Genomic DNA, 27,969 nt, shown 5'->3' with positions numbered 1-27,969 from the left:
TGAAGTAAAAAAAAAAAAAAAAAAAAATACGTGGGGTGAGTTTTGTAGATTGGAGGAGTTTTAAAACTAACAAAAAAGTAATCATATTTTGTAAGAAGTTAGTGAGTAGAAGTAGAAATTTAAATCAACGTAAAAGTAGGAGTTTATTAGAAACAGGAAGGCATTTCAACGCAGAAGTAGGAATTTATTATTTTTGTCAATTTACTATTTTAACCCCATTTTTAAGTTTTAGGTAGGAATATTTTTTATAGTAAAAAAAAGCAATAACAACAATAACTAACTTTCTGAATCCTCTTAATATATATATATATATATATATATAGAGAGAGAGAGAGAGAGAGAGAGAGAGAGGCTTCTCCCATTGAGGAAGAAAGAAGAGAATGACTATAGGGGTGTTGGCATAGTTTAAATTTACTAAGGGTTTTTTTTTTTTTTTTGGTTGTTGTTGAAAACAATTTACTAAGTTTTCAATTAACCGCATGACAAGTAGCGCCACAGAGGGATTACATTTGTAAAGATACAAGAACAAGTACATAGGGCAAATTTTCAAGTTCTAGTGGCAGTCATTGGTGCACAAAATAAAGAAAAGTGCATGGTGGCGATTTTAATTTAGAGGGTGTAATTTGCATTATACTCTTAAAATAATTGTGATGGTTTATCCAAATTTTTTTATAAATAATTTGATAATTGTGAGGGGAGGATTTAAAGTTGTTTCTATTAAAAACAATATAAAGTGGAGTAACTTTTTTTTTTTTTTTTCTTTTCTCACCTTTAAAAATAATAGTTTTCATTTAACCCATGATGATATCGTTTAAAAAAAAAAAAAATTATGATAATATGATTATAATGTGCGGCCTTTCAGCTAATCTGCCCCTCACGTGGGTCCAAAGTTGAATAATCCCCACACCCCACTTACGGATAAAAATATTTTAATTTTTAAATTTAAAGAACATGTCGGATTAAAATTTTTTAAAATTTAGGTACTAAAATGGTATAGATGTTATATTTGAGTGGCAAAAATGTAACTTAAACTTTAGGGAAAAATAAAATATACTCTCAAAAGTTCAAAACATGATTAAAACTCATCGATGGGCCAGGTACCACAGTTTCTCATTCTCACTGTGGGACTGGGAGAGATATGGTTTTGTAGTTGGGATGCACATCAAATCATAACAACATAGACATCTCACCAAATTTTCTTTATATGAGTAACGAGTTTGCATATGTGCTTGTCCTTATTCCACATTTTGTACAGGTGAGTTTTCATAATCTTGTCCTTGAAAATCTTCTATACACTTATTTGACTAAAATCTTAGTTTAAAGATACCAAAAAGAGGGATATGAACGTTGGACGTCTCTATTAGAAATATCAAAACATACTTAGTTAAGCGACAAGATTATTAATGAACTATTAGTTACTTTTGACATTTCTAAACTTTAGAAATTACAGCTGTTCTATTTTTGATCCTTTGCAGTTGGATGTGAAACTCATATTCGTAACTATTTTTCCTTTTTTTTTGTTCAATACAAGCTTGCTTAGTATGAGATGCAGTGAAGCACTGCAGCACATGGTTGGGATTGAGGTCGATGTGAATTTCAATGAACATGACAAAGGGATTTTAGTTTTAGCGAGAGCAATAGTCCACCTATGGTGTCTTATTCTTCTCATTCGCACTTCACTGTCAATGAATCACAAAATCCAACAATGGGGCATTGGGTATCTCTTTTTCATGTCATAACTATAGTGCAATAGAGTAATGCTCAGGATAACTTTCACCACAACTTGCTCATGTGACAAATTGTGAGTGGTGGAGTAAAAGTGGTGGGTCCACAATTCCACCACTCACAACTTAAAACGTGAGCAAGTTGTAGCAAAATTTGTGGTGAAAGTTATGTCCCTAGCAATACTCAGTCAATAATTAACAATTATATACTACATCAATCACACATTCAATAATAGTAAGTCTATTTATTGCTCTCTATAATTTTTGATATGCACATGTTGATAAAACAACTTCATCAAAAATCTACAAAACCAAAGTGGATAAGAGAATCTTTAAATTCTCTAGAATCACTAGTGTGGGGTCAAAAACACCCAAAAAGGGAACTGTGATGGAAGTAATTGATCCACACAACTAATTTCTAAAAGATGGGAAAAAAATCCACAATGGGAAGATCAAACAGTAAGATAAAGATAGATGTAGACTGAATCAAGCTTTCATATATGAAGGAACAATGTTCTCGAGATACATGAGAAGGATTCAAAGGGTAAAAAACTCAGAAGAAAATCTCTCTTAACACTCTCTAGTTCTAGCTTAAACTTTCTCTCTCCTTCTTTTTGGACCCCCTCCCCTGTTGCTCCCTTCCTCCTTTTATAGCCACTTTCTCTCATCCTTTAGCTATCTAGCTCCTAGTTGGATTTGATGGATACTTGTCTCATCAAGATTTTACTCTGCCATTTATTGATCATAAAGGAAGACTTTTGGGGGTGTTTCTACTGTTTAGATCAGTCATTCAGTATTCAATGTGGCTGACATTAGGTAAGGGGTCTCATTAATGCAGAGGTGATTGTTTTCTTGGGTTTTGCATTTTTTTCATTGTGCCCCTCAAGAGAAAGGTGGAAAGAAGATGGTCATATCTAAGGAAAGAAGCTGTTATCCAAGGTATCTTGATGACTTGGGGAAGAAGCTTTAAGGGGGTTACCTCGATTATGATCCCTGGAGGGTTACCATCCTAGATTTCCACGATTGTGAATTTAATTGATTTCTCTTGGTTAGTTTGACATTCCATCTGCAATCATACCTTGGGCTGGGCATACTCCTTGAGTTTACCTCTTGGGCTTTCCCCCTGGAGTTAGTCCCACCCCCCCCCCCCCAAAAAAAAACAAAAACTAGCATAGATTTGTAACTAAATAAAGGAGTAGATAAAGCATTACACACCTTATTAGAAACTAGAATAAGAGAGAAGTCCACAAGTTCCAGTAACATTGAGAATGGAGTGTGTGTGAGAGAGGAAAATTAATTACACCTCTTCCGTTGCAACCCTCTCTCTCCATATTCGGCCTAAACAGCCAATTGCCACACACATTCGGATCACACACAAGACCAAAAAAATGGTGTATATATAGGGGGTGAGAGAGTATTAGAGTGTGTTGGTTTTAATGGGCCAAACAAATACTATAGCAAGTAGAGGATTGAGCCGTTTTTAATATGAGAACTAAAATTGCAAACTCATCTAATTATTAATTAAAGGTTGTCTATAATTTATTAAAAATCCATACTAATTAATTATAAGGTGCACTAAAATGACCCAATATTAACAATGTGGTGATCGCTATCTATTATTGTGTCATAAAATACACTCCAACTAATCCATGTTTTATTAAATACATAAGACAATGACTATGTTAGCCCACAACATAAAAACACGCTAACACATTTTTCAACTTTCATAACACTGATGTGAAATGGATCCAGAGCTTAGAGTTTGCTGTAATGTTTACCAAACAATGAATGGCGTCCTTCAGCAATAATCTCCCCTGTAGTTTTGTTCCTTATAACCACGACTGTTCCAAAGTAACCACCTCTCTGTCCTAAAGCCCTTGAGGTAATTTCTAACTCATCCTGCAATTCGCCATAGAGGGAGATCAATTGCAAAAACAAATCTCAAGCCAAAGGCTGCGAAAATGCTCTCAATGTGAACTAAAAGTCTTATTATTTTACTTTTATGAGTTTTTTCTCTTCCAAGTTCCAACACTAGAAAAGCCAATAGGATTGCCAAATTATTCAATTTGTCCTTCATATTGAAAGGTAGAATACTTGAGAATTGAATGTCAGCACCTAGGGACCATATTCTAAACCAAAATTTTAATTTTTAAGAACATGCTTAAATGTTGAGATTGTGTCTAGTGCATCAGTGCACTTGACATGTTAGGATGTGGACACGTGTCCATATCTTAATGTGTTCAGTACACTGATGCACTGGACACAAGCCGTTTCCATGCTTAAATGCATATTTGAGGCAATGTATATATATGTTGGCTCATTAACTTGTTATTGTCTGGTTCTCTCACGATTGTTCACCAAATTATAATAAAGCTAGAGATTGTTTTATGACAACACATGCACAGTCTAATTAAAAGACATATAAATCAACCAAATACATGTTAAACACTTGAAGATGTTTTAAAATGAAGGCTAGCTTACATCAGGCCTCGCAGTTGAAAGAAATGAGATCGATATGTCCACTGAAACATTAAGGGGGAGACCCTCTACATGGACTACACAACCGCCAACTATATCTACAAGATTTGCAATTGCACCTGAAGCCAACTTTCCGGTCCTATCCTGCAAATACCAATCCCATATAAATTTTTTTTCATTTTTTATTGTTTTTTTTTGGGAAATTTTTTATTGATTCTGATAATTTAAAAGGGTAAAAAAAAATTGTTTAATTACCATTTTGGTCTCTAGAATATGAGTTTAGTAAATGTTTAGGGTTTTTTTTTTTTTTCCAAAATAACACCAATTTTCAAACAATTTTGTTAGTTAGCATCATTTCCAAACTATTTATGAAACTAATATTTTGAGTATTTGAGACTCAAGTTCATTGTAGCAACTCGAGTATCACAGACTCGATTTCTATGAAATTCATCTGTGAGACTTGAGTTTCACAAAAGATAACCCAGAAATCAAAACTTGAAACACACAAACGTACACAAGCAAACAAGCAAAAAACAAAGATCAAACCACGAAACCCACGAAGACAAAAAAAATACAGAGAAAGATCAAACGGAGAAACCCAAAACACGAAGACAAAAAAATAGAGAAAGATCAAACCCATAAACCCATGAAGACAAAAAACAAAGAGATCAAACCAAAGAGATCTTTCAAACGAAACCCAAACCACGAAGACAAAAACAACAAACTAGAGAGATCAAACCCAGGTGGCGGCAGCAGCGATTGAAATCAAGCTCTCAGGGTCTTTGGGTGGGTTTCTTCATTCTTGTTGTTGATTTTCTCTCTTGGTCTTGATCTATCACCAAATTTCTCCATCTGAGCTTCCCATGTTGTGTTTCAAGTTTTGATTTTTGATTTTTGGGTTTTCTCTTGTGGAACTCGAGTCTGTAAGACTCGATTTCCACGTAAATTTTCATAGAAATCGAGTCTTTGATACTCAAGTTACTACAATAAACTTGAGTCTTACATACTCGAGATGTTAATTTCCTAAATAGTTTGGAAATGATGCTAACTAACAAAATTGTTTGAAAATTGGTGCTATTTTGAAAAAAAAATCCAATGTTTAGTCCCTAATCTTGTGGTATTATGTCAAACTAGTCTCAACTATTAAATTGTAGAAGAAAAATATTGATGTGACTAATAGTAATATTAATTTTGATCCAACATGGAATGTCATGTGGTTTTAATTTAAAAAAAAAAAAAAATTCGATGACATGTGGCATTTATATATTTATTTATTTTTAGAAAATGAAAACTGTAAAGACCAGATTTGAGTCTCTAGCCCAAAAGGTGGATGGACTTAGGTCCAAAAAGCTCAAAACAATGAATTTGTAGAGAGTGGGTTGGAAAACTGGGTTTTAATGAATCAGACAACCACTAAAGTGGATTCATATAACAAGATAATGAAGATAGATAAGTTTACACTAAAGAAAATCGTCTTCGGCACAATCCGAGGAGATTAGTTCTTATATATTTCTCTCAAGTTTGGTTACAAATGCAATTCTTGATTGCTACAGTCTTTTTCTCTTAATTTTTTCAATCATTTCATCTCATTGCTTCCTTCTCCTTTTATACTCTCTTCCCCTTTCATTTTTACCCTCCACGTGCATACCAAATGGTTGGTGTTTGATACTTTTCTCATCAGCACATTCCTAAAGTCTTTTCGTAATAGCTGTAAGACTGAAAGCCACTGTTCAGATATCACCTCCACATTAATGTGGCCAGAGAGTTAGCTGCAGAGCATTTAATGCGGTGGTAGTAGCTTTCTCCTTAGATATTTTAGGACTTTCCTCTGTCCTTCGTTTCGGCAATGCTTACTGATACCAACAGAACTTCTTGGAACATTCCCCTAGATGGCAGACCACCTCTACAGACCTCAGCTTTGGTTAGCCGAGGAGGCATTCATCCTCGGCCCAACCTCCTGGGCCATTATGATCAAAACTAACTTTTTCATTTACTAACACGAGCTCCCTTGACAATGTTTGCTCCTTCTCGAACAACCCCTCGTCCTCGGTTTGGGCCTTAGGCCCAATATATACATAGAAAACAATCTCCTAGGCCCAATACCCCTACAATTGCCCCTCGGGATTCTTCTTTATGGCTCCTCAAGAAGAAATGAGGATTTCGATGTCACCTTAGCTAGTCTGTGCTCATCATATATCACCTCTGCCTGTGTAGATGTCTTTTTAACTGTCCAAGATACACTCCTAACGTTTCGGCATACAAGACACGCCTTTATTAAATTTTTGCGGCTCCCTGTCTCCCACATTCTACGGTGCAATATGTATCCAACGGTTAAGGATTTTGTTGGAACATGGGTGGGAATTTTCCCACTTGTAGCTTTCTTTTTTATATAAATACTACTCAAATCAATCACCCATCTCACTTTAGCATTCATTTAGCTCAAACACACATACACTGAACTTGCTAACTTTCCTAACTCACTCGTGCCTTTACAAATACCAAAAGCCTGTCTGAGGATACTTCTCATCCTTTTGTAAGTCTTCACAAATCTTTACACTTTGTTTTTCCATATATTTTTCTTTTCTTTGTACTTTTCCTCTGCTTGGCCCCATTTTCTCCTCTCAATCTTTTTAGTTCTCCCAAAACTTTCTAAGAATGGGTAGATTCAAGAGTTTGGTAGACTCCGAGGAGGGAATAGAAAGCTTTAGGGCTTAGTATAGGATCCCTCCAAGAGTAGGAATTACGTACTGTAAAGAGGGGCAATGGCACGAAGACAGGCAAAAGGGAGAGGTAGTAATCCCGATGATTGCCTTCATAGAAGGAGGGATGACAATCCCTAGGGGTACTGTTATCAGGGACTACCTTAAGGCCTATAAGTTAGCTCCCACCTAGTGTGCGCCAAACATGTTCAGAATTTTAGGTTTTGTAGATGCCCTTAATGAGAGGATGGGCTTAAACCTCACACATCACGATGTCAATTGGGTCTACAACCTCCATCCTTTAATGGGGTAGGGGTATTACCTAAAATCTAGGTACCCCGAGATCAGGCTCATTCAATGCCTTCTCAAATCCAGCAAGGGCCTCAAAAAGGACTTCTTGATCGTGTCAGGGGAATGGCACGATGGCCTCCCCTGCCCGACGAGAGAGGGGAAACCAAGTGAGGTTTTAGACTTAGGATGGTTATTTTAAAGTTACCCCCTCTGTGCTCTTCTTTTTTTTGTACTTGTATGTGAAATTTTCTTTAATTTGTATTGTTCTTTATTGATGATATTTTTTGTCTTTTCCAATGGTTTTACAAACAAAAACGCTGCCATTCCCAACTTTAGCCTTGTGAACCAGGCAAGTTTGGATAAGATCCTGAAGGCCAAGGTGTTTGTCCACACAGATGGTCAACTCAGGTAGCTCACCTAATATTGGACTACATTCCAATATCCAAGAGTTTCCAGGCGCCTAAGTGTGTCATCAAAGCCAAGGATCCTCGGCTGCAACGGATCAGTGTTACTGCTCCAAGATTTCTGATCTAATCTCCGGCCCAATTTCGGAAGGCGTTCTCACTACCAACCCCATTCCAAAGGGTATACCTAAGGTAGAGGCCTCCTCTTCCTGTCCCATCATCGAGGAAAAGGAAAAAGAACAAGAAGAAGAAGGAGAAATAGTTGAAGTCTCCGACTCCGAGGACGATTTCGGGGTTTTTAATCAACCTTTATCTCAGGACGCTTCATCTGGTGATCTCGGACAGTCTTCCACATCCCAGTCCAACTACCACTGAGGATCTACTCCTATACCAGACGATATGGGGATCCAACAGAAGCAGAGGTCAACCCTACAAGAATTGCTAGAATCCTAGTCGGGGAGGGATGCTCCCGAGAAGCTGGCCTAGACAAAGCTCCCCCCTCCTCCACCCGTCCCAACCCTCCAAGCCAACCTCACTAACCATAAGAGGAAGCAGAATGAGAAGGGAAAGGAGGTGGCAAAGACAGGGAAAAACCTTCCCCCCCCCCCCCCTCCCCAACGAAGTTGAGCCCCAGAGGGGGTATAAGTAACAGAGAGGCCTACAGACAAGGTCAGCTAACGAGGCAAAGCGAAGGGGTGACCACAGAGCTACAACCCCAGCTTGGGCCCCACGCATGGAGTTAGATAGGTCTCCTTTACTCAATGATGCCTCTATCTGAGATTTTTAGCAGGGCACGGCTGGGTATGTGGCAAACGCAATGGAACAATCCCTGCTACTACCCAAGGATATGGCTGACCTCAGGTCTATAAGGCAGCATAAGGTCTTCCTCAGACTGAAAAGGGATTTGGCCATGGTAAGTTTTTTTTTTTTTTTTAACTGTTCTTTTCTTCCTTTCCAGGCCATCCAAGCCACCTTTAGGACCAAGGAGATGGTGAACTATTCCCATCGAAAAATGAAGGAGGAAAAGGGAAGGAGGATAGCAGCCGTGGATGCCTTCCACGTGGCTGAAAAAAGTGTCCAAGAGCTTAAAGTCAAGCTGACCAAGGAGGAGAGAGAAATAAAAAGCGTTGCAGTTGCCCTGGACAGTGCTGAAAGGCAGGCAATAGGCCAAAGGGTGCTACTCCGCAACGCCAAGGACCAATTGGCAGCCTCCAAGGAGCAGATCCTTACTTTGAAGAAGAAATTGGAGGAGGTCCAAAAGGCCAAGGATCAGGCAGAGAAAGCTAAGAAGGAGGTAGAAAAAGCTAAGGAGAAGGCAGAGCAGCAAGGGTATGATATTAGGGTGGCTGAGACCAAGGAAGCCCTTAGGGCCGAAGTCTCAAGGGTATGGAGGACTTATTGCCTCCAGGTATGGAATGAGACTTTCAGCCAAGTTGGGGCTGAAGCTTCTTCTGTACTTAGGAAGGCAAAAAGTGTCTACTACCCTCAAGCCATCCGCTCCTCCTCCTCTAGCAGCTCTAAGGCAAACACCCCTCCCGAGGTGGCCAATCCAGAGAAGAGCAGCCCCAAGAAGGTCCTTCCCACCTCTGGCAGTCCTTCAAAAGTGGCCGAGCAACTCGAGCTGAACGAAACAGAAACCGAGGTGACTAAAGAGGTGGCCCTTGCTGCCACCAAGCCCCCAGCTGCTCCCCAGGATCCTACTAAAGACAAAGAGGTCTCTAGGATGGAGATTGTTCTTGCAAGCCTTTCAATTCCTACCAAAAGTGACCCTAAAGGAGTAGACCAAGGATCATCGGAGGCTGCAGTCCAGCAGTCCAAGGCCCCGCCCCAAGGAAAAATTATAATAAAAAAGAAGTAGATTTTTGTATAGTTCTCTCTCTTTTTTTTTTTTTTTTTTTTTTTGCACCTTCTATTCTAGTTTTCATAGTTTGTAAGCAAACTGCCCCATTTTGTACTCAACCTGCCTTGCTTTAAGGCTTTAATTAATGAAAGTTGTGCACATTTTCTTTCTTCCTATGATTCTCATACTGGTGTTGATATAATTTATATCTTATCTAACACTTAGTAAACGTATTAATAAGGTAAAATTCTTCTTATTAATCTGCATAAGTAACAGAAAAATTATCTCATCTCATCTCATATGGTCAATAGCAAAAAAAATTAAATCCACTAAGTCCATCACCTCGACAAAGCATAATTTTAACTTTAAGGACATACACAGTAATGCAGCATACATATAGGCTTAAACTTACTTTGTTCCCTACTCATTAGCAAGTTTTAAAGGACCAGGGGGATAACCAATTCTCAAACAAATACAGGTATGCCTGTAAACGTTTTAAGTGATGCTCATGAGCATCCATTTGAACCTGCTATCACAGTGAAAATCTTTGCTGTTTAGAGTGGTTGATCGTTTTTGACATTCAAGTAATTAATAAGAAGCACTGATTTACCTTAAGTATGTAGTCCAAGGGGTCTGAAATAATTAAAGTTTTGCCTTGACACTTGGTAAAATGATAAGAAGTATTAATTTATCTAAAGTATGTGGTCCGAGGAATCAGGCATAACTAAGATTCTGTTTAATACTTAGGAAAATAAATTAACATATCAATTTATCCAAGGTATGTGGTCCAAAGAGTCAGGCATGACCAAGATTCTATTTGATACTTAGAAAAGTAACTTAACATATCAATTTACCCAAGGTATGTGGTTCGAGGAGCCAAGTATGACCAATGTTCTGTTTGATACTTAGAAAGATATCATTAAGTATTAATTTACCCAAAGTATGTGATCTGAAGAACTAGGCATATTTAAGGTTCTGTTTAATACTCAGAAAAGTAACTTAACATATCAATTTACCCAAGGTATGTGGTCAGAGGAGCTAGGCATGACCAAGGTTCTATTTGATACTTAGAAAAATGTCATTAAGTATTAATTTACCCAAAATATGTGATCCGAGGAATCAGGTATAACTAAGATTCTGGTTAATACTCAGAAAAGTAACTTAACATATCAATTTACTCAAGGTATGTGATTCGAAGAGCCAGGCATGACCAAGGTTCTGTTTGATACTTAGAAAAATTCCATTAAGTATTAATTTACCTAAATTATGTGGTTCGAGGAACTTGACATAGTTAAGGTTCTGTTTAATACTCAAAAAAGTAACTTAACATATCAATTTATCCAATGTATGTGGTCCGAGGAGCAGGGCATGACCAAGGTTCTGTTTGATACTTGGAGTAACAATAATATGGAGCTCAACAGATAATGTAATAAACGAGAATGTGACAAGAAAGACTTTCATTAATAATAATACTTTTTCAGGTTATTTACATTCTAGGGACGTAGTACAACATTCTCGTCTAGGTCTTCAAGATGATACACACCTATTCCAGCCATCGAGGTGATGTGATATTGCTCTTCCCAGTTGGGCCCTAATTTTCCTCATGCTGGGTTCTTTGCAGTACCCAGAACCTTTCTTAACACCAAGTCTCCAGGCACCAGTGGCCTTAGCTTCACGTTGGCATCGTACCCTTATTTGAGCTTATGCTGATAATAGGCTAATTGGACCATGAAATTTTCTCTTCGCTCTTCAATTAAGTCTAGGCTCCTTCCTAACAGCTCATCATTATTGCTCGGAGTAAAAGAACTTGTTCTCAGTATGGGGAATCCAGTATCTAGAGGAATAACAGTCTCGGCTCCATAAGTCATTGAGAAGGGGGTCTCCCCAATGGACCTACGAGGTGTAGTTCGGTATGTTCAAAGGACGTTTGACAACTCTTCCACCCATTTTCTCTTCGCATCGTCCAACCTCTTTTAAGCCCACTCACTATGACCTTATTGACAACTTCAGCTTGTCCATTCCCTTGAGAATATGCCAGGGTGGAATACCTATTTGTTATGCCTAAGTCACAACAATATCTCTTGAAAACTTTGCTATCAAACTGAAGTCTGTTGTTCGAGATGTGGGTGCGAGGGATTCCAAACCAAGTGACAATACTTTTCCAAACGAATCTCTTGGCATCCACGTCCCTGATATTCGCCAATGGTTCAGCTTCAACTCACTTGGTGAAGCAATCTGTGCCGACTAACAAATATCTCTTATTCCCTGCTGCCCTAGGGAAATGACCTACGATGTTCAAGCCCCATTGAGCAAATGACCAATGGCTGGATAGAGGATTAAGGACACCTCCTGGTTGGTGAATGTTTGGTGCAAATTTTTGGCATTGGTCACACTTCTTCACATACTCTTGTACTTCTCTCTGCATATTTGGCCACCAATAGCCTTAAGTGAGTGCCCCGTGAGACAAAGATCTGCCCGCTATATGGCTTCCACAAATTCCTTTATGTAATTCTTCCAAGAGCAGCTCAATCACTTCAGAGTATATGCATAACAGATATGGGCCAGAAAAAAATCACTCATACAATTTTTGGTCCTTGGACAGCCAAAACCAAGGAGCCTTTCTTCGCACCTTGTTAGCCTCTGACTTCTCCTCGGGTAGGACATCCTCTTTAAGAAACAGTACTATGGAGTCCATCCAGCTAGGTCCCACCCTAATCTAATAAATGTGAGCCATGTTTCTCCCTACTTCAGTATGTTTACACAGGTCTTCCACAAGAATCACCCGAGGTAGACTTTGTGCCGAGGAGGTTGCCAGCGTGGCAAGAGAGTCGACATGTGTATTTCTATTTCTATTTCTAGGGATTTGTGATAAATAAAAAGATTCAAATTCAAACTGTAAATGCCTAACCTAGTTCAAATATTCCTGCATTCTGAGATCTCTAGCCTCCAACTCTCCTTAAACTTGGCCCATAACCAGCTTTGAATCAAAGAATATTTTTACTGCTTTTCCACCAATTTTCTGAACCATAGTCATCCCTACTGGTAGAATTTCATACTCAACTTCGTTGTTTGTGGCCGAGAAGCCCAATCTTAAGGATTTCTCAATTGTAATCCTCTCGGGAGATATTAGAACTAGCCTTACTCCAGATCCTCTGTGATTCGTTGTGCCATCAACGTATACCTTCTAGGACAAAGGTTCTCGTAAGGAGATTGCACCAACCGATTTTCCATCTATGTACTGCTTCTCTACTCTCTTCTAGTGGGGTTTCAACAAACTTGGTCATAAGATCGGCGAGGACTTGACCCTTGACAGAGGAACGAGGCATGTACTTGATATCAAAAGCTCCTAGGATTGTACCCCACTTGGCAATCCTTCTCGTGTAATCAGCACTCCGAAGTAAAGACCTAAGAGGAAGCTGGGTTAGGACAACAACAGTGTGTGATTGGAAGTAATGGGAGAGATTGCGCGTAGCATGCAAAACTGCTAAAATGGCCTTCTCTAGGGGTAGGTAACGGACCTTGGCATCATGAAGTGACTTGCTCATATAATAGACTGGCCTTTCTTCGCACCACTGTCAACCTGTACAAGTACTAAGCTTACCGCATGGGAAGCCACAACAATATAGGCAAACAAAACCTCATCCACCTCGGGTTTAGACATAATAGGGGGTCGAGAAAGATACTCCTTCAACCGCTGGAAAGCCAGGACACACTCCTCGATCCATTCAAATCCATTCCACTTGTTCAACAATTGAAAGAAAGGTCTACACCTATCCGCTGACTGTGAGATGAATCAGTTTAGAGTAGTGGTCATCCCTGTTAGTTTCTAGACCTCTTTGGGATTCCGAGGTGGCTGCAGATTGTTGATTGCTTTAATCTGGTCAGGGTTAACTTCAATTTCGCAGTGTGTAACCATGTACCCCAAAAACTTCCCTAATCCGACCCCAAAAGAACACTTAGAAGCATTGAGTCGTAACTTATGCCTCCTCAAGATCTTAAAGATATTGTCAGGGTCGTTAACATGCTTAGATTCCAACTTACTCTTGACCACCATATCGTCTATATATATTTCAATATTCTTGCCCAATTGTGGTTCAAATATCCTAGTCATGATCCTCTGATAAGTAGACCCTGCATTTTTCAATCTAAAAGGAGTGACGAAAGCTATTTTTTCCTAATCTTCCAAGGCCAAAGGTATCTGGTGATAGCCTTGAAAGACGTCCAAAAAACTCATTCGAGGATGACCTACAGTGACATCTACTAATTGGTCTATATGAGGCATGGGGAAAGGATCTTTTAGGTAGGCCTTGTTCAGATCTGTGAAGTCCACGCATACCCGTCACTTTCTATTTTTCTTCTTCACAACCATAGTATTGACCAACCACTCAGGGTAGAACACTTCTTTAATAACTCCAGCCTGTTTAAGCTTCATCACCTCGTTTTTGACAGCGTCAAAATGATCCTTAGATAAACGCCGATGTGGTTGCTTTCTAGGGGTGACAGATGGATTGGCATGTAAATGATGACAGATGAAGCTTGGATCCACCCCTAGAGCTTCATAAACATTCCATGCGAACACGTCAATGTTCCTTTTGAGAAACTTTACTAGCTCTTCCTTCTCCTGAAGAGGTAGCTGAGCCCCAACTTGAAAAAACTTCTCCGGATCATCACCTACAACAATATTCTCTAAATCCTCACATTTCGTTTCCTCGGTTGGCCCATCGACAGGTAACACCGGAGACTTTGACTGCTATAAATCCCTTTACTAGAGATCGAGGATTTAGTTGCAGGTTGATGCATAATTGTAGCCACGAGGCACTGTCCAGCCATGGACTGACTCCCTACAAGCTCCTCAATCCGATCCCCTGAAGGGTACTTCACCTTCAAATGCAGAGTAGAAGAGACAGCCCCTAGGGCATGAAGCCAGGGTCTGGCCACAATGGTCGTGTAGGGAGAGTATGCATCCACTACAACGAAGTCTAATTCAACCACCTCTGACCCTGCCTACACGGGCAACCTAATCTTACCTCTTGGGATGACAACTTTCCCATCAAAGCTCACCAGAAGTGACTCATAGGCTGTTAGGTCTTCAGGCTTTAAGTTTAACCCTCTGTACAAATCAGGGTATATAATCCCTGCACCGCTGCCCTGGTCTACCATTACCCTCTTCATATTATACCCTCCTATTCTGAGGGTGACCATTAGAGCATTATCATATGGCTGGATGGTTCCCATCTTATCTTTGTCTGAAAAACTTAGTTCCGGACGGATCTCTACTCTAGCCCTCTTTGGCTCAGAATTGGACTCCTCGGCTGATAGCTGAGCTATGGACATCACCCTGAAAGGATGAGAACCAATCCTCCCAAGTGCAATAAAGATGACATTAATTGTGCCTAACAGGGGCCTTGAAGAAGCGTTCCCCTAAGCCCCTGACCTTGATTGGTCTTTTTGCCCGTTTGGCCGATACAAAAACTGCTGTAACCTTCCCTCTCTGACCGATTGTTCCACATAGTTCCACAGAGTTTTGCAGTCCTCGGTGGTATGTCCCCGCTCTTAGTAGTATTGGCAATGAAGGCTCTGATTGCGTCTCAAAGGGTCCCCTCCCATTTTGTTTGGCCATTTGAAATATGGTTCGTTCTTGATTTTCTCTAAGACTTGATGCACTGGTTCTCGAAACATAGTGTTAATTGCTTGGGGAGCTGTAGACCCAGATTGTCCAGCAAAATCCCTTTGAGGTCAGTTATTGTTGTAGCGATCCGACCTGAAATCCCTCATCTCTTGAGGGATAACATTACCCTTCCTCTTTCCTTGTTGTTGGTCTTCCTCCACTCTCTTGTATTCATCAATGCGGTCCATGAGTCTACGCACACTCCTTATCGGCTTCTTGGTTAAGGATTTTCTCAAATCATGCTCTGTGGGCAGGCCGACCTTGAAGGTCCTTATAGTCACATCATCAAAATCCCCATCAATCTCGTTAAACATCTCCCAGTATCTATCCAAGTACGTTTTCAAGGTCCCACCCTCTTGCATGGACATGGACAATAAAGAATCTAAGGGCCGAAAAACCCTACTACATATGATAAAACGAGATCGAAATACTCGTATGAGCTCCTTGAAGGAGTCAATAGAACCTGCACTCAGACCATCAAACCACTTCATTGCCATAGGCCCCAAGCTGGATGAAAATACCTTGTACATCAAGGTCTCATTTTTGGAGTGTACAGCCATTCTCTAGTTGAAGTGACTTACGTGCTCTACAGGGTCTGTACGGCTGTTGTACATGGTGAACATGGGCTGAGTGAATCATCGAGGAAGTCTCCCTTCCTCAATCCTGTGTGTGAAAGGTGATCTGGAAATTTGTTTGAGCGCTCTACTCATCGCATCATTCCCAGGCCTTTGGAATATGGGCTTCTGTTTCTATGCTCATGGTAGTAGTCCTCATCATATGAGAAAGACTCACTAGGAGGGGTCCTTGATCTTTGCCTATAACTACCATTCTCTTCATCGTCAAAAGAGAAATCAAAAATGGAGGGAGTTCGTCTTCTCCGTTCGTGGCGCAACCTCCTCTTTAAATGATTAATCTCCTGTTGCATGGTTTTGGTATTTTTCTCATGAGACAAGTGGCTACCACCCCGAGATTGGCTCTTACTAGTATGGGTAGTATGTACACTCCCCTCCCGATCTCTTCTTCACTCGAGATTGACAAAATGATCTTCATGTTGGGACCCCATAGATTTTGCATGGTGTGGACTTGAACCTACCATCGTTGGACGTCAGGCTCACTATAACACTAGAATTCCCATAAACGACGCCAATTGTAAGGACTAGATTTGAGTCCCTAGCCCAAAAAGTGAATGGATTTAGGCCCAAAAAGCCCAAAACAATGAATTTGTAGAGAGTGTGTTGGAAAACTGGGCTTTAATGAATTAGATAACCACTAAAGTGGATTCAAATGACAAGATAATGAAGATAGACAAGTTTACACTGAAGAAAATCGTCCTCGGCACAATTTGAGAAGATTAGTTCTTATATGTTTCTCTCAAGTTTGGTTACAAATGCAATTCTTGATTATTACAGTCTTTTTCTCTTAATTTTTTCGATCCTTTTGTCTCATTGCTTCCTTCTCCTTTTATACTCTCTTCCCCTTTCATCTTTACCTTTTACGTGCATATCAGATGGTTGGAGTTTGATACTTGTTTTATCAGTACCTTCCTAGAGTCTTTACGTAATAGCTGAAAGGCTGAAAACCACTGTTTAGATATCACATCCACATTAATGCGGCCAGAGAGTTAACTGTAGAGCATTTAATGCGGTGATAACAGCTTTCTCCTTAGATATTTTAGGACTCCCCTCTGTCCTTTGTTTCGGCAATACTTACCGATACCAACAGAACTTCCTAGAACATTCCCCAGGATGGCAGACCACCTCTACGGACCTCGGCTCTAGTTAGCTGAGGAGACATTCATCCTCGGCCCAACCTCCTAGGTAATTATGATAAAAACTAACTTCTTCATTTACTAATACGGGCTCCTTTGACAATGTTTACTCTTCCTCGGACGACCCCCCATCCTCAGATTGGGTCTTAGGCCCAATATATACATAGGAAATGAGCTCTTGGGCCCAATACCCCTACAAAAACCTATTTAAAATAACTCACCGAAATTAGGATCTCAAATCCCTAATCCTAGCTCCATGATCAAGACCACAAAACAACACTTTAAATTTCTTCCATTCTAAGACCTTAGTTTCATTTCTTTCCCTCTCTTTGTATTGATTTATCTTGTCTCTTTGTATTGATTTATCTTGTCGAGTAACAATAGAGGAAAGAAGAAATCACTCATCCAATGGTTTTTTTAATAAAATCTATAATCTATATTCAAACTCTTTGTTAGAATCTTGCTACATCATTTTTTCTTTAAATGATAGACTATATAATTTCATATACAAAGACAATAATAATATGTGCATAATACTAGAATATATAGTTTCATATATAAATAAAATCATAATAAATGTCTATTAATAATTAACATGATTATCAAATTTATATTTAGACAAAAATAAATAAATAAATAAAAGAAAAAAATACCATATTATGTTAAACTTTTCAATGTATTACACATGTTACCGACTAGTAATTATAAAAAACAAAGTGTTGAAAAAAAAATAGTCCAAGAAATAGGTTTGCCTTTAATCACCAATAGGAAAATAACATGTATTCTGTCTTTTGTAATGCACATAACTCACTTGATTATTTGGGTTAAGTGAGTTATGAATGCATATGACAATAACTAATGTCTTCTTCTCATTTGTAGTGGGAGCCAAACTTTGTCTGGCCAAGAAATGAAGGTCAAAATCAACAATAGGGAAGGTCAAAATTTGAAATCGCTCCAAGGAACAACAAGTACTTGAAATATCAATTACAAATCAAATTGCACATAACTCACTAGATTAGTTGGGTTAAGTGAGTCATGAATGCATATGACAATAACTAATGTCTTCTTCCCATTGGTAGTTAGAGCCAAATTTTGTAACCACCGTACACCCTTGATACAATGGTTATTTCACAAATATAAGTGTTTGTGGAGTGTGGGAGTAAGGGCCGGGTTTCAAGTATTTAGAAGGGAGTTTCACATACATATACACTTAGATTAGATTAGAGTAGAATTTCTATCTTGTATAAGGGAAAAAAAAAAAAAATTCATATTTGATATATGTGGCTGGGTACAAATTCACAATGGTAAAATTCAAGAAAGCAAAAGCTTTAGGAACTTTAGTAAGGATCCCCATTTGGTCTCAACTAGAACCCCACCACCCCCCCCACCCACCCCCTCCCCCCCCCCCCCCCCCGGGGCGCCCCAAAAAAGAAAAAAGACAATTGCAACTACAACCGCGCAACACCAAAATTTCCCATCCATTTACTGCCCAAAAATCTCACTTATAAAATTTCCACTCTTTGTTCTCTTTAGTCGATTCTTGGTATTTCAATCTCAAATTTTCTCTATCAATCAAGTTTGGGATTTTAGTGCATGGCTTTATATATATATATATATATATATATATATATATATTCATGTGGTATCCGGAGATATCAAAATTCATATTTTAATAGAGTTGGGTTCAAGTTACACCTAGTGTAACTCTAAGTAATGTTACCCCATTCAATATTTTTTAATTGTGTGCGAATTTTGACAAATCCACCGTTAGATCACATTATCTTCATATATTCTCCATACTTGCAAATTTTCATAGTGATCAAAGATTAATAGTCATGTTATCAATCAATTATTTAAATTGTAGTTTAAAATAATGCATAAAAGATGAGTTTATAGATCGAATAGTAAATAACATCCAATTAACATGAAAATTGGTAAGAATGTTAAAAACATATAAAACATGTAATTCAACGATGAGATTTTCAAAATATGAATTTTATAACAAGTTATTGGGTGGTGTAATATTGTTTCAAGTTACACCTAGTGTAACTTGAACCCAACTCATTTTGATATTATTGTTTATTAAGTTAGCTTTTATCATCTACCACCGTATGATATGGATCACTCTGAAATAATACGAAAATGTTATAGACTAAAAAGTATCACACATTTGAAATATTGGGGACCATTTTGACGCATAACAAATACATTAGGGATCAAAATAATAATTAAACAAAAACAAAACATCTGAAAGCCTATAGTTTATAAGATATAACTAAACAATTCCTTATTGTTTTAAAAATAACAAATTAAATACTACAGTTTCAAAACTTACAAATTAAGTGGAACATCTTTATGTTTGGGAAAAGTTTGACTCTAAACTTAACGGGAGTAATGTGGGTTCTTAATGTGGGTTTTAACACAATTTGTTACTTTTTTTTTTTTACTTCCAATTTAAATTGTTATTTTTGAAACTATTGGTCCGTTTAAATTGAGAGAGAAAGAAGGGAAGTAGAGTAGAGTAGATTTCTCCTCCTTTCCCCTCCTTCCAAATAGGCAATATATGATTTAATTTGTTACCCATAAAATAATTTTTCACAAAATAAAAATCAGTAAAAGAAGTAGAATTTAGTCCAAGGGCGGAGTTGTTCATTGACTAGGGGGGGCAGTGGCCCCCCCCTAGATTTTAAAAAAAAAAAAAAAATCATAGTAGTATATACATTCTGAATTTTTTTAGCATTTAAGTCCACGATAATTACTTTTGGCCCCCCTCTCCCCAACAATTTACAAATTGGCCCTTAGAATCCAACCAAAAAAAAAAAAAAAGTCCATCACTTTAGTTGATGGCCTCTCCACAGACAAACAAGCAAAATCACCAAAAACAAGTAACAAACCCTTGAACTGTGAGATATAAATAAAAAATAAAAAGCATCTTTGGCATCCCACTCTACGTTGTTCTTGAGGAATGAGGAGGCAACTCAAAGAAATTTATCAGACACTGTAATATCTAGAAAGTCACTCACTCTACTCTTGTTTAGAATGTTTATTTAATAGAGACAAAAAATTTGTATTTAGACTACTCTTGCTCACTCTTAGCTCTTTTTTGTGTGTGGCCATAAGCTATTGAGTGTGTTACTAAGAGGACTACGTGTGTGGCTATTAATTTTTAAGGGAATGCAACTATTTGACTTGCTAAGTTAGTGGGCTACGTGTGTGGCTATTTAATTTTAAGGAAATACTTCTAATATTTAATTGGTTAAATTAGTTTAACTTGAAAGTTGAAACGTTTGAGGTTTTTTTTTTTTTTTTTTTTTTTTTTCTTTTTTGAAAACATTTGAGTTATGGGTTTTTCTTATCTTCTCTTTATTTATATTTTTTTTTTTAATTCTCAATCAGTAGAGTTATAAGATTTGAAATTGATAAAATATTAGAAAATTAATTAAATAAATAACGAAATGACCTAATGGTAACTTTAATTTTTATAAGATAGTCTCATTTAGTTACAATTCAAGAAATTTTTTTAATGTATTTTTTGCCCCCCTAAGTCTAAAGTTTAGCTCTATCTCTGATTTAGTCATTTACAGCCTCTCTGTGAAATTGGGCCCAAAATTTGAGTTGCTAAATGCTAAGTTTTTAGCAATTTTGTTGTGAGTGCTCTAACATAATAAACTGATTATTTGATTAGCAAAAAAAAACAAACTGATTATTTAAATAAAAGCAAAAAATGTAAAATGAAAGTGGTTCAGCAAAGTGAGTTGAGCTGAGAGATATGAAATCTTACAGTGAGGCGAGGGGGGACCCTGAAAGTACAGGCCACGAAGCCGGGTTCGACCCGGTCAACCCGGATGCCTCGGGTGGCAAAGTCCTCGTAGAAACTCGATTCCTGGCCGACTCGGTGAGGATGGATGGTGAGTCGCGACACGCTCTCCGATTCTTCCGAACTCAGTTTTAGAAACTCCTTAGCCTTCTCCATCTTAATTTATTTGGTTTTTGTTTTTTGTTTTTTTTTTTGTTTTCTGGGTTTCCAATTCCGAGCTCCCTTTCATTTCCTAGACTTCTCATTGGAACACCGCAATTATTTATTTTTGACTAGGAGGGTCCCAGCAATGATACACAATTCGACAGTTCTTTGTCCTTGTCTCCATATACTTTAATGATCACGTGGGTCACTAACGTGATTTTCTTTTATTTATGGTCTCAACGGCATATTTTATTTTATTATTTTTTTTTTTAACGTAGTTCTGATTTTAATGATAGTTCTTTATTATCAAATCAAGTCAATAAAATAATTGAGCTAATCGAAACTCATTTCAACGTGACTAATTTTGATTATGGAGGGGTAAGTTTTACATGAACCTAACATTCAAGAAAAAGTAGAAAATTGATGTAAAAATGACTCTTAGCCAGTCACCATCTATCATGTAAAATAATTAAAATGCGGTGCTAAAGGATCCGTTTAGATTGAACTTTTTTTTATTAAAACTGAAAATTGAAAATATTATAGCAAAATAATTTTTAAATATGTGAATAGTACCGTGTGACCTATTTTTAATATTTTTTTAATAAAATAATTGTGGGTCCCGTGTAAACAGTGCTGTTATAATGAGTGAACAATGTGCATACTGTTTATGAACAGTAGATTTTGCCTCTAAAAGCGGAAACAAGTGCAGGAAAAAAAAAAAAAAAAAAAAAAAAAACAAAAAACGCTGGAAACGTGAAACGCGAAACGCGAAACTGAGGTTCTGTGACAGGCACTCAATCCAAACGGGTACAAAATTAGTCAAAAGTTTTAGCAAAACAACAAGAAATTGATATACCATATTATCATTGTTACTTGACAGATAAATAATGAGGTTCTGTGACTCTACCAGTACCGCTAATTACTTAACATGAGTGGACCTCGCTAGAACTCCTAGACTTGAAGTCTAAGTTGTTTATTAATTCCTCTCGTCATACCTTACATAGCTCAAGCCAACCTGGTTGCTGCTTATTTTGAAACTAAAATTATTAGTATAGAATGCTTCATTACGTATCCAAATTTTCTGTAATACTCTTCTTACTCTATTTTATACTTCACAAATGAAAACATAACACTTGTCCAACTGTTTAATAAATTTATACATATTCTTATTTGCAATAAGATTAAACTCATTCCTCAGCTCTCTTCTCTAGTCAATTCTGTCGTCTCTTGCTATTCCGTGTACCATAGGGTTTGGCGATGATGGTTGGCCATGGTTGGAGGTGTTGATGGTGTCAATGAAATTGTGGTGGTGGTGGACCTTGTATATAGATTATAGAATCGTAGATATTGGTGCAACAAAAAGTCTAGATAAAGTATACCAAGTTTGTCAGTACTCTATCTCTCTTTACTTGGTGCCTTTGGTAGTAGTATTTGGTAAGAAAATTTGGTGGTTTCTTAACTTTGAACCAACCCTGTTTACTACTGGATCTGGGGGTTGATATTGGTTAATATGCATTCAATCTATTGAATGGGCAGACTGACTCAGACCTTTCAATTTGATTGCTGTTATGAGTCTAGTCAAATTTGACCACTTCTAGGTCCATGTTTAAGGACTGGTGGTTAATCGATGGGTTTTCATATTTTTATTTATTTATTTATTTAAGGTTAATGAAATAAAAAAAGAATAACATAAATTTAACATTTAATTAAATAGGTCAACAAGTGTCATATTTTTATTTGTACCACATAAAGTGGAGCAAGGAAACTTTTAAAAAAGATTTGAACTCACTTCATGACATCCTAATTTATGGGTCCAATTTCTATTTTCTGATAGTCTAAAGAAGCTTGAGAGTTTAGATGATAGTTATAGACCAGGCATAGTCCAACTGTTCATACCAATAACCCGTTAAATCAATACCTAAACCAGTTTGGTTGTTTAGTTGGACCATTTATGCAATCGGATTGATAAAACACAGCTAGTCTTTTGCAACCCGTGCAATCCAAATAGGTTGTTCTTGTATCTTTACAAATGTAATCCCTCTATTGCTATATATGGAATCGTATATTCTAACACTAAGCATTTATTATGATTGTGTTTGTATATGGAATTATATATTTTACTACTTGAAGAAAATATAACATACGAAGATTCTAATGGAGAGTTCAAATATAAAATAAAAAAATTTAAATTTAATTTAAAATATATTAGAATAATGATGTGTAAAATTGTAATTTGTAAGACTTTAAAAACTTATGTGGCACAGTGTTATAAGTTCAACCAAAAGTCAAATGTCTTTGCTATATATATAAAATGTCTTGGACAACTAACGCTGAATTTGAAATTGCAGGGAAAAAAAAAAAACTATATATTTTTCATATCTATGAACCAAGAAAGGACTTACAATTAGGACTGTGCAAACCAGTACTGGAGCCGACAAGACCGACCGGCACCGACCTTCCCACACCGCCACTGCTATCAACCGACGGAGCTGATGTCGGCGAACGGAACGTGCAGAGAGTTCCAACTCTGATGCGGTGTAGTAATCGGAGTAGCAAATCCGGAACCAAAGCCTCACCAAATCGAACCAACCCCTGTTTTAAATGTTTGGAACTTTGGATACGGCATCGTTTTATCGAGATTTTGTCTTTAAAAAAGCAAAAAAATAAATAAATAAATAAAATACAAACCCATCAATCATCTCCACCATGTTGCATGCCATCGTTCTTCTTCTTCTTCTCTTCTTTGTTTTGCACTGGTTCTTCTTCGCTCTGCAGTGCACTGGTCTGGTCTTTTATTACTCTTGTAATTTCTAGTTTTTATTGTCTTCTAGAGAGATTAGCACTCTTTTAAAGTTTTAATGTTTCAACTTTTATGACCCCACACGTGTCTAGCTTTGGAAATGACAAAAGAAAAGTTTAAAAGAAAATCCAAGTATCAGACTTAGAGCAACCACATCAGTGGATGCAAAAGATTTCATCTATTTTACTTAAAAAAATCTACTTTTTCTATTTTGCACAATCAATTTTATAAAACGCCCACATCAGTCCATTTATACACTATATTTGATATAAATAATATTTTTATATATTTTTTAATATTATTTTATCAACCCATTTCTTTTTCTAATACTTCCTTTTATTTCTTCTTCTTTCTTTTTCCTTATCTCTGCCGTTTCCTCTTTCTTTTCTTCCTCTTCTTCCTTCTTCTTTCTCTCATGTTCAAAACCCAAAAGCACCAGAGCAAGAACTCCATCAACACCACAACGCCTCTCCAATCCACCGATCTTCGTCAACTCACAAAATTGATCTCCATCAACACCGATCTCCGTCAACCCATCACAAGCATTCCATCAACACCGATCTCCATTAAAACCGATTTCCATCAACATCGATCTCCGTCAACCCATCACCGATCTCCATCAACACCGATTTCCATCAAAACCGATCTCCATCAACACCGATCCACATCAACCCATCACCGATCTCCATTAACACCGATCCACATCACCGATCCAAATCGCCTCTCCAATCCACGATCCACAATCACCGAACACCAATCCAACAATTTTGTTCTAGTGGTTGATTTTTGATTTTGTGTCTATGGGAGTGTGTGTATCAGAGGAAGAAAGAACATGATGATGAAGGGTTAGTTTTGCAGATGGAGAAGAGAGAGAGAAAAAAAAAAGAGCGAATTAGAAATTATTAAAATATTATATACACATGCTACAGTAACCGTGCATATATGCACGGTTATTGTAGCTAGTGGATAAATATACATGATTATACAAAATTTTAGAAGCGCTGATGTGGAGCAATTTTGAGACAAAATGTGTAAAAGTGGTGTCTTTTTCTATTGAGATATGCTAAGTCTACAATATTTTTACAACAAATCACAAGTAATTAGTTGTTATTGGTTCAAATTTCAAACTAACGCTAAGATTACTTTTTTGCCCCAACAATAACAACTAGTAACAACTTGCCACTAATGATTTGTTGTAAAAATGTTGTAGACATATCATTTCTCTTTTCTATTATATAAGATTTTGCATCCACATCAGTGGATGCTCTTAGATATTACTCTATTTTCCCACCACTGTGTAGCTATAATAGTGTGTAATATATATTAATATTTATTTATACTTAAAAGACAGATGAATCATTATTAATGCTACGTTTACAGTATTTTAACAATAGAAACTATAAACTAGTAAAAATAGAAGCTATAAACCATAAACTTAATAATATTTATCATTTTTTTTGAGTAAAATTTTTTTTTTTATTATTATCAATTTTTCAGCACTTGTTTGGACTTTGTAGTGTTATATTTTTACTTTAGTCCCATTGAATATTGAATAGGTCGAAAGGATTTTTTTTATTAAAAAAAAAAAATTTCAATGTTTCAAACTGACCAAACTGATTAAATCGAGCCGACCAAATCACACTACTATAGGTCAGAAAACCGACCCTAATCGGTATGAATTAGTTTTAATTATAAGAAAATCGATCCCTATCGGTTCGATAACAATTTTGAGAAAAAACCAAGCCAACTGAACCGCGCACACCACTACTTATAATGGGCTTCTCCCCTTGAGGAAGAAAGAAGAGAGTGACCATAGAGGTGTTGGCATAGTTTAAATTTAGGATAAATTACAAAGTTGGTCCCTGTCCTTTACACTATATTTCAATTTAATTCTTAACTTTTTAATTGTGTCAATTTGGTCCCTAACCTTTTCAATGCCGTGTCAATTTAGTATTTGTCGTTATCTATTGGATGGAAAAAGTTGATATGTCAAATAGAATAAAAAAAAATATTTTCCATACCACATTAGCTGTCAATTGTACCACCATGTCATATTACATTATAAAAAAACCCCCCCAAAATTAACATGTTCACACTAAGGTACTCAGTCATATCAAATTCTGAATATGTTCTTACATCTGAAAATTTGATTTATTCCCAGAGAATTCATTCCAAGTTTCAAACAGGATTATTAAAGACAAGATGGTGAAGATGGTGGTCAGGGCCATGGGCTCAATGCTGACGAGGTTGCCAGCCACCCATGAGTCTAGCATCTCCTCCAGAAATTACCTACCCAATCCTCCACAAAGTTCAAGAGGCACCCAAAACCTCCACCCTACTTAATAACGATGCAATATGGAAAAATCCATATTCAAGCCGGAAACAAATAAACATCTAGGATTTTTCAAATCAAAAGCCCAGATTTGAATTATAAAATTACAATTAACCGAAACTTACAAATAGGACATCGAGACCTTCTTAGGACTTCATGATGAGTTCATTCTAACAAAACCCAAACTTTGGGTACCAAAGAACTCGAAAATGAAAAAGCAACCAAAGGAAAGAGGCAAGAATTTGGACTTGGCAATTTATCTATTGAGCAAAAGAATAAGACTAACGGAAAAACCCAAAGGGATCACAAAGAATTAGGCCTTTTAATTTGATAAGGCCATGTTTGTTTTATGGGAAAAATTTTAAGCTTGATTTCTTTTTTTCTTTTTCTTTTTTGTTAATTGGGTAAATTAAAATATTACGAATTGAAACATAATTTGGTTGTTGTGATTTTTTTTTTTTTTTTTTTTTTTTAGTTTGATTTTTGTGAACATGTTAATTTGGGGGTTTTTTTTAAAAAAAAAAAAAATTAATATGATGTGATGTTACAATTAGCTATTGATGTGGTATAGAAAATAATTTTTCATTATTCCATTTGACACATCAGCTTTTTTCATCCTAAGGATAACGGCTAGGACTAAATTGATCCAGTACTAAAAATGTTAGGGACTAAATTGACATGATTAAAAGGTTAAGGACCAAATTGACATATAGTGTGAAGAATAGAGACCAACGTTGTAATTTACCCTTAAATTTACTAAGTTATCAATTAACCGTATGACAAGTAGCGCCACAGAGGGATTACATTTGTAAAGATACAAGAACAAGTACATAGGGCAAATTTGCAAGTTCTCATGGCAGTCATTGGTGCACAAAAATAAATACAAGTTGCATGGTGGCGATTTTTCAAAATATGAAATATTACAACGGGTGTCATACAAGTCCAAAGGAAGGGGAAAAGATCATCTCCATTTCAAATCTTGCCCATTTCATCAATTTCTTGGTATGGATTAGTTTATACAAATCTAAAAATATACAGTTTGCCATATCATTTAAAATTTGAAAAATGTGTCATACATTGTTACTTAGATCTAGAACATAAAATTTGGACCATGAAATGGACAGTTTTTGAAATAGAGAGTATAAGTACAGCCGGTGACAATTGTGAGTCTCAAGTATAAATAGAGGTCTCATTCTCAAGAAAGACACGCACACATCCTAGAGAACTAATCTAAACAGAGATCATTTTAATATTAGTTTCTTAGGAGGTTCTCTTAGTTTCATATAATGCATTCATGCCCGTAAAAACTTTCATGTAAACTGTGCTATTAAGTTTAATCAGGTTTATCTTAGTTTGATGCAAATTCTTAGTTGTTGTTGTTAGTCTTTTTACTATTCTTTGAGTTTGAACTGTTCGATGCAAATTCTTAGTTGTTGCTGTTGTTAGTATTTAGTGAGTGTTTTAACTGTTCCTAGAAATTGGTAACTTAGAACTTAAGTTATTTGCTTCTATCTTTAGTTGTTATTTACATTTCCTCCATTCGAGCATTGGAAATCCTCTTAATTGGGACATTATTGAACCACATTTTCTTAACCACGAAGTCAAATAATTCACCCTAGTCCACAAAAGGTTATTTCGAAGCTTGTCATAAGGCATTCAAACCACTTGTACTTCGAAAGAGTAAAAATTAAAATACTTAGAACCTCAAAGAAGTACAACCCATTGACGCCTTTAAGATAACTGGTTGCAGCACATTGTTGTGGAAGTAGAACTGCATTTCAATGAACATGACAAAGAGGGCAGTAGTTTTTGCATGAACAATAACCCAGCTATGATGTCTTATTTGTCTCACTCACACTTCATTATGAATAACAAATTCCAATATTGGGTATCTCTTTTTCATGTCATAAGGCCAGCCAATTTTTTTATTTATCGTCTATGCAGCTTCCAATATTCAGATCTTTGCTACTATTATAAATTTTTAGTCCAGAGATAATTAAATAA

General features: G+C 36.8%; 1 protein-coding gene across 2 annotated transcripts in view; it reads right to left on the bottom strand.

Annotated features, from left to right (window-relative positions):
* Positions 1-20,922, bottom strand: part of LOC126727926 (uncharacterized) — a 29,073-nt gene extending 8,151 nt beyond the window's left edge. The window contains exons 1-3 of one of the 2 annotated variants that reach the window (XM_050433824.1): positions 20,654-20,922; positions 4,206-4,346; positions 3,316-3,623 (exon numbers count right to left, since the gene is read on the bottom strand). In XM_050433824.1, coding sequence (XP_050289781.1) covers positions 3,480-3,623; positions 4,206-4,346; positions 20,654-20,845 — 477 coding nt within the window. In that variant the 5' untranslated portion in view covers positions 20,846-20,922 and the 3' untranslated portion in view covers positions 3,316-3,479. Of the gene's footprint in view, positions 1-3,315; positions 3,624-4,205; positions 4,347-20,653 lie in introns of those variants that run through there. The other variant, XM_050433830.1, reaches the window with a different exon arrangement.
* Between the last annotated feature and the right edge of the window lie 7,047 nt (positions 20,923-27,969).

This window comes from Quercus robur, chromosome 1, assembly GCF_932294415.1.
Source record: "Quercus robur chromosome 1, dhQueRobu3.1, whole genome shotgun sequence".
NCBI classification, from domain to species: Eukaryota; Viridiplantae; Streptophyta; class Magnoliopsida; order Fagales; family Fagaceae; genus Quercus; species Quercus robur.
This window is presented reverse-complemented; position numbering and strand designations above follow the sequence as displayed.